Source organism: Acipenser ruthenus, chromosome 2 (assembly GCF_902713425.1).
Source record: "Acipenser ruthenus chromosome 2, fAciRut3.2 maternal haplotype, whole genome shotgun sequence".
NCBI lineage: Eukaryota > Metazoa > Chordata > Actinopteri > Acipenseriformes > Acipenseridae > Acipenser > Acipenser ruthenus.
The window spans coordinates 37,658,163-37,666,269 of NC_081190.1; the positions used below are offsets into that span (position 1 = coordinate 37,658,163).

General features: G+C 35.5%; 1 protein-coding gene across 6 annotated transcripts in view; it reads right to left on the reverse strand.

Moving 5' to 3' along the window:
• Positions 1-8,107, reverse strand: part of LOC117409528 (zinc finger protein 532-like) — a 41,564-nt gene that overhangs the window by 29,656 nt on the left and 3,801 nt on the right. For 3 of the 6 annotated variants that reach the window (XM_058995568.1, XM_058995584.1, XM_058995578.1), the window contains exons 4-5: positions 4,626-4,805; positions 3,877-4,074 (exon numbers count right to left, since the gene is read on the reverse strand). The exons of 1 other annotated variant lie outside the window; for it this stretch is intronic. In XM_058995568.1, the coding sequence (XP_058851551.1) occupies positions 3,877-4,003 (127 nt within the window). In that variant the 5' untranslated portion in view covers positions 4,004-4,074; positions 4,626-4,805. The remainder of the gene's footprint in view (positions 1-3,876; positions 4,075-4,625; positions 4,806-8,107) is intronic. 2 more of the 6 variants (XM_058995612.1, XM_058995595.1) reach the window with 2 other exon arrangements.

Genomic DNA, 8,107 nt, shown 5'->3' on the forward strand with positions numbered 1-8,107 from the left:
CTACGATTGTAAGTCGCCCTGGATAAGGGCGTCTGCTAAGAAATAAATAATAATAATAATAATAATAATATAGATAGAACTATGTTCGCACGTTCTTATACCAATACTCTACCTATATTCTAACACACAACTGGTATCGTTCCTCCAAAATTATAAGCTTGTTTTTAAAGACAACTAAAATTATAGATGTACCGGCCATTTGGCTCAATTTCTTCCTGTAATAGGGCACAGATGCAGTCAGGGAGTACGCTTATTGCGAGCAATTTGCTTTTGTTGTTTGGAAGAACTGATGCAAGGTGTTATAAGCTGTTTCTGAAGTCTGGCATGCGGATGTATTGCTTATTAAACCCTTGTGTGAGTGAGATTAATTAAAATGAAACAATGAAAAAGGCCTACCCCAAAAAATTATCATCCCAATTAAACCAGAAGGACTACGTTAGATTTTTTCTCACCCCTAAAATGTACACACATGTGAATACAGAAATGAATACAGAAATTAATAAAATGTGATAAAGGCTAAAGGTATAGCGGGCCATTTGCTGCTGCATTCACTATCAGATTTACACACAAAAGTAACTGGTTACTTTTTATCATTGATGAATGGCTCTAAAATATCATAAGAATATGCTTAACATTTAATTTTCACGGATTGAGTTAAATTAAGAGTTTAAGGGGGGGATTGCAAACATGTCTACTTTGTTTATCTAGATTTGCATATGTAAATGCTCATTTCAATTCTATGGTATATTCACAACACATTTTCATTAAAAAGAAACCACACATATGATGATGTTGTTTTCTTTAAATGTGCATCCTCAAATATAGGGAAACATTTTCTCTCATTCCTTAAATATTTTATTAAATGCAAACTTCACCTGTTTCTATGTTAACAGCAAGCTTTCTTTTCACCATAAATATAAACTTATCAACCAGCTATAAACCTGGTATTTCAGTAGGCCAAGGGGATAGCTGGATATATATATATATATATATATATATATATATATATATATATATACATACATACATACATACACATACATACATACATACATACATACATACACATATATATATATATATATATATATATATATATATATATATATATATATATATATATATATATATATAATAGTCACAGACAAGAGTATTGGCACCCTATGCATATTATATGATAATTTAATAATGTAACAGATTAAGGACAAGCATTTTCTAATACAATTTCTAGTAATTTAACAAATAATATTCATCAAAAGCGCAACTTATTTAAAGTATTCTCCATGACAAAAGTATTGTCACCCCTGCTTTAGTAATTCATGTGTCCTCCCTTTGCTTTTATTATGGTTTTCAGGTGTTTATTATAATTCTTAAATAGTATGTTACATCTTGTTGGTGAAATCTGGGCCCATTCTGTCTTGAATATTTCCTTCAGCTCAGACAGATTGTATACACAGTGTTTGGCTACAACATTTCTATTGGATTGAGATCTGGTGATTGCAAAGGCCATTCCAGAACTTTTATCTTTGTTTTCTTGAATAATTCCAGTGTTGAGAGCTATATGAAGATAAACGGTGCTAATCAGCCTAACAGCAGATGGTATCATTGTACTTTGTAGAATGTTTTGATACACGGCTGCATTCATTCAATTTTCAATCACATGAATGTCTTCAGTCCCTGAAATGCTGAAACACCCCCATATCATGATCGAACCACCTCCATGTTTAACTGTAGGTACAAGGATTTCTTCATTGAAGGTTTTCCCTTTTTTTTCTCTAAACACACTGTGATCCATTTGTGGTGAAAAGTTATATTTAACCTCATTGGACCAGATAATTTTTTTGAAGAATGCTTCAGATTCCTGTTCATGTTTATTTATGAGTTTTCTTTAAAAGTCGTTTGTGGTGAGTTCTGTGTGCACACAACTCTTCTGTGTTGAGGTGCTTTTGTACAGTTCTTTCATGCACTATTATGCATGATGGATCTAAATCTTTTTTTAAGTCCATGGCTGTTAATCTTGGATTTTTCAAGGACAATTATCCTGCCTGCTGCACCTGTAATTTTCTTTGGCGGTCCACTTCTTTCAAGTGTTTCAGTTGATTTTGGTATTGCATATTTCTTTGATACTGTTCTGTAGCCATTTCCTTTGTTGCAGTTTGCTACGAGTGCTTTACTCAAACGGGAATCCAACAGCTTTCTCCTGACCCTCATCTACTGTGTTGCCAACATTTTCTTCTTCTGCCGGTTATTATTATCTCTTTTTCTGGCTATTGACTTTGTAATGCAGCTTAGTTACTGTGTACTGGTTTTATATGTTTTTTAATTAGTTCTATTACATTTTTTACAGACTTTTAATGTAAAGATGTAAATACTTTTGTCATGAACAAAAGTGCTTTTTTTATAAAGACTGTTTATTAAACTACTAGAAATTGTATAATTTGGTCTTTTTACTATTGATTGGTGGCTAATGTTCACTAAATGCTTGTATTTAATATGTTTTCTTGAATTATCTTCTATTAAGTGTAGGGTGCCATTACTTTGTCTGCTACTGTGTGTGTGTGTGTGTGTGTTTATATACAGTAATCAAACACATTCAGTCATATATTTACCAGAAACACGGAATGTGACACAAGTAAAGTTTAATATATAAAATAATTAGCCTAATGTTGGTCTATAAGATGTGGAATTAAATATAGGGCTCCTTTTTGGAAATCACAGTGAATTAGCGGTGCGTAACTATGGGTGCTGATGTTGGATTCAATATTAGGCCTACCACCACCACCAATAATAATAATAATAATAATAATAATAATAATAATAATAATAATAATAATAAAACACTCAACAGCTATCTGGGAATATAACTATCTGCTTGTTTCTTCTAAAAATTCACTGTTTCCTGTGCCATCGGTCATAACACTTTTGCAACACTGCTCATCACAGAACACTAGATGTCAATGGGATTTTCTGTTATATGTTTAGAATTTTACTGTACAGCTTTGCTGTCAGGGTTCAGGTTTTATCTAAACTGTACATATTACTGCTTTGGCAAGTGTAAATTTACCCCAGCCATTTTGTGTGCTGTACTCTGTACCTACATGAGACAGTGACATGGGGCCCCTGGTTTTGCTCAGGAATTCCAGGAATGTGAAATGCAAGCAAAGTACTTCCTAATCACTGAAAACCTTCACTAAAACACAGTCGTAAATGATGAATGACACAACAATAAAAAACCTTACAGACAATGCACGCAGGGTGCATGCCTGCCCAGTTCTTGAGTATATATGGATTCTTAGTCTTCATTGTGAAAGGCTTGCAATATTTTGTAAGTAAGCATTTTAACTATGCATACAAAAACTGGATTCCAGGCCATAATATCTTCACTAAATCACTAAAAAAAAAAATTGTTTTCTTAATTTATCAATCAGCATAGTTTCTATTCAAGGCTACACTAATGCACTAGGTGAGCTAAAAGATCTCGGCGTATGCAGGCCTTGGCATAGATAGATAAGATAGATAGATAGATAGATAGATAGATAGATAGATAGATAGATATGTAGGACTTTTCCAGCATGCTTTTGCTCATTTATAACTGACACGAGTGCAAACACAACACAATTATTTGTGTAACATGCAAATCCACAAATCTGCTGCTCCTCACCATAATGCTCCAGTCCCCCAAGCAAACACCATACCAGTTAACAACCCCCCCCCCCAAAATAATTCCACATCTCAACCAGGTCAGGACAAAAAAGGTCATATCCACGTTGATGTTCTTATTATCCACATCACATAAAAAGCAACTGTCAAATTATTCCATTTCACCTCATATATCCATATTAAAATATGACGTTTATGATTGCATTAGCCACATACCCAAAATGGTGTGCCTAGTGTGCAACCATACTGTTGGAGATGGTACTTTTCTGCAGGCTCCTCTGCTATTTTGGCTGCCATGAAGCAGCCAGCTATCTTTCTGTAGCTCAGAGACTGCATTGTTCATGAGCTTCAATCTGCCTCAAACCAGTTTCAGCCAGTTCTGGTCACCCCACAAAAAGCCAATGGAAACCGGTGCTGAAACACAGACACATACATACACTGCCCACCTTATAAAAAGACTGAGAAAGAGCACCCATCTTGCTAAATATTTTATAAAATTCTCCCCTAAAATTATATCCAAATAGCACTCTGACACGCCTTTGAAAATATAGAATTTCTAGCTTTCTGTTTAGCGATTGTCTGCTTCAACATCACTGCTTACTGTAGGTTCAGTCACAGTGAAACAGAAGGCCTAAACAACCACAATTGAATACTGTTATTTGTTTCAGTACCAAGCTTAGTTCTCCAGTCTGCAAGACAAGGCCTGTTTAGCAGCCTGATAAGCCCAAACACATAAGCAAAGCATTTTGTTTTTAACAATTTAAAAATACAGTGAAATACATACAGGCATCGTGTACGGTTTACAGAATATGAATAAAAAAAACACTTGAATTCACTGCAAGCATGAACACAATGCAGCACATTCATTTAGCAAGTCAAATATAGATTTTGTTGCCTGATCAAAGAAATGAAAAAAAGCCGATTTGAAATGGAATCCTTACAGTATATATAAAATCATGCTCTACCTTCCAGTTTTCTGACTGTGCCACTGTGGTTTGAAACATGCTGGTCTGTTTTATTTTTCAGGGTTGACTCTTCTACACACCTCTTGGTTCTAGAGCCCCTTTTTCCCAGGGAAAGATGTGTCAATTAACATCAGCTGCCACACAACAATCCCCTGGCCCTCAGGCAATTGGGCCTCTTGTCTGTGGCGAATGGAAAAAAAAAAAAAAAAATTGCATCACAAAAAAGGTAGGGGCTGAAGGAAGTTCTACAATACCCACATATTCATTTGTGCAATGCACTAAAAAGATCTTCCATGAAAGCTATATCAGTTTCAACAGTGTCGCACATTCCCTTCTGTGCATCTTCTACTTGCCTGCATTTTTTAAACACTGATCTTGTTTGCCGATGTGATTTCTTTGCAGAGCCTGAATGGTTAATAGAAAAGGGGGCAGTGTTACACTGCAGAATTAGGCCATTGTCTACGTGTGAGCTGAAGGGTGAGATGTCTTTCCTGGCAATGAAGTCACAGCATTTCTGCTGCTAGGCTTAACCAAAAGACAAAAATCAAAAAAGAACATACGAAACTTGAGAAGGGAAGTAACAATAAACTGGGTCGAGGAAAGGAAACCTTGAGACTATTTGCTTATGTCGGGTTTAATGGCTGCCTGTTTACTGAACCAGATCTCCTTTATGGTACTACACAAGCCTGGTATACAGTTGGTAAGACAAATATACTGCAGTTTAAAAGGTGGGGTAACATTATAATTGTTTAAGTATGAGTTGTCAATAGTGTTAAGGTAATGCAGCTTTTTTGTTTAAATTATGGAGGGAGGGGCAACATCTCTTTCAGTTGTGCTTAGGCAGCTTCTACAATACTACACACACACATCAGAAGCATTACATTTATCTATAAAATTATACTAGATAAGTGTACTGGAATACACTTTAGCCTTGTTACATTGTAGTCAGAAAATGCAGTCTGTTTTAATATAGCTAGCAAGGCCATCAAATGGACGAGAAGCATTTGAATTGAAAAATTTCCCCCTGTCTTTTTTGGAAACCCTTTAGGAGTTTTAAAGGTTGTATGACTCAGCCACATGTGCAGTTATACTGTAGGTGTATTAGCTGTGGATTTAAGTACAAAAAACAACAAAGAAAAGTCATTCACATTGGTCTAAAAGAATAATAGGAGATGGGACCTTCTACAGATATGAGAGGTATTATTTCAGCAGCCTCTGGTGATAACTAACTTTATCTAACATTCAGCCCATTGAGATATGTTTGTCCATCTCCTGCATTTCCCCAGTAAAAAAAAAAAAAAAAAGGTTAGTTGATCTTGGAATGCAGCGCCTATCTCCCCTCCAGCCACAGTCCTGAGGTTGTCACACAACAAACAAAGCCAGACTCCCACTGAGCACTGTAGACTCACATCAAGGCTGTCACTGCCACCGCCACCCAGGGATTCACTGTATCAAATCTCTAAATCCAAACAAAAAATCACTACAGTAACCATACAAACAAGACATTTGGTTGGGTACAACATGAATATCCTTCACACACTCAATGCTGCATTCATGTCAAATTCAGACAATTTGCTTTAGACCTAGAAATCAATCTTTAACAAAAAAGCATTTGGCTCATCACCGATGAACTACAGGTTACAGCTACTATCTTTTATGACTTTTGGTCAGTTAAACTTGAACACAAGATTTACTGTCTAAGTTCCCAATTCTGTTTCAAATACCTTAGGACTATCAAGAGTGACTGTTCACAGTTCTATTTGCAGAGAGTTAAGTTATTTTTAGATACTGGCTCTGGCTTTATATCTGTAAGCAACAGAACCCTCAGTAGGGGACATAAGTGTCTGGGAGTTGACTGTGCCCAGAAGGTACAAATGAAACTTCCAGATTGGTGGATGAAAGCTTTCTAAGGATCTTTCACATATTGCAAAAAAAAACCTAGGAAAGTTAACTAAAGAATGTTAAAAAAAAAAGCATAATGGTGTTTATAATACCCACCATTTTTCTTTTAGAAAGACATATGCACATTTAGCAAAAGGCCAAGAAATGTAAAACTATTCCTCAAACCTTACAACTGCATTTTGTCGGCAATACTCCATTAAAAGCCATATCTAGATGCAGGTTTATACAGGTTGATATAAATTGAACAAATTCAGACATTGGCTTGGTTTACTTGCACATGAATATTGACTCTACAGTTATGACTGTGTGACGTTGTCTCGCGAATAGGCTACATCCTGAAACAGCAAAAGGACATCCTTTGGTCAGTGCAACTTTAAGGGCAGGGTCAGTCGCTTTCTCACGATAAAAATAGCTGTAGAAACCCATGCAAACCAGGGCAGCAATTTTGCTTGTGTCTCATGAGACAGCAGTCAAGATCCTGTTTACCTGGCGGAATCTCACATTATTCCTCAGCAAAGCCATACCAAACCACACACACACAAGAAAGAACGCAAAAGACGCTGCAAATGTAAACCTCACGTATAGCCTATTATTAATGTTTGTATAAATGCAAATTGTTAAGCACAACTAACCAAACGTTTAGCCTCATATTATTACTATTATTAGTATTATTATTATTATTATTAGTATTATTATTATTATTATTATTATTATTATTATTATTATCATTAGAAGTAGTAGTAGTAGTATTTTCTTTCTATAATTCTTTTAAGATGTCCCAGGAACAACAGAGCTCCACCTCGTCTTCCACCACACAGAACTGGAATGAATTGTTAGCATCAACTGGCATATTGTGTAATAAGTAATGTAAATAGTTAACAAACAACATAAATGTACTGTATCGTTTTAAATAAAGACTTTTGTTTGAATGTTTATAATATTACAAGACATCCACGTTTCATTATAATGTGTGTGTTAAGCGGATTCTGCGCCTGGCACTTCTACCACAGCTGCAGTGCATGAAGCTGCTCAGGAACCTTGTATGTATTTTTACATATCCCCCTGTTCTCAATCTTATATTCATATAGGCCTAAGGATCATACCGTTTTTTATTGTATTGTAGTGTAACCCCCCCCATGTTCCCACATTTTCCACATACGTTTATAGACTACTTTAATTAAATAAAACCTTTAGATGTTACGCATATCTACTTTTTAAGTAGTAGAAGTTTTATTTTATATACTTTTGTTTGTGTGTGTGTGTGTGTGTGTGTGTGTGTGTGTGTGTTGGAAAGGCAATGAGACACAAACAAGTAATGCTTGATAATTCGGAATGTGCGCAACAACAAGTTAATTTGTTTCTCTTGTTAATTTTTTTTAATCTTCATGTCAACGCATGAAGCTCTCCTCACGATATTCAGAGTCGTTCTTTTCCTAATTACTAGGCAGACACGTACATTTAAATATCCCCTCCCTTAAATTACTATGAATTGAATAATCTGCACTGGTACGGCCGACTTTTTTTTTCCTAAATCAGAACAGCATAGCAACGCATTTCCTGAAAGGTACGGCAAACACGAT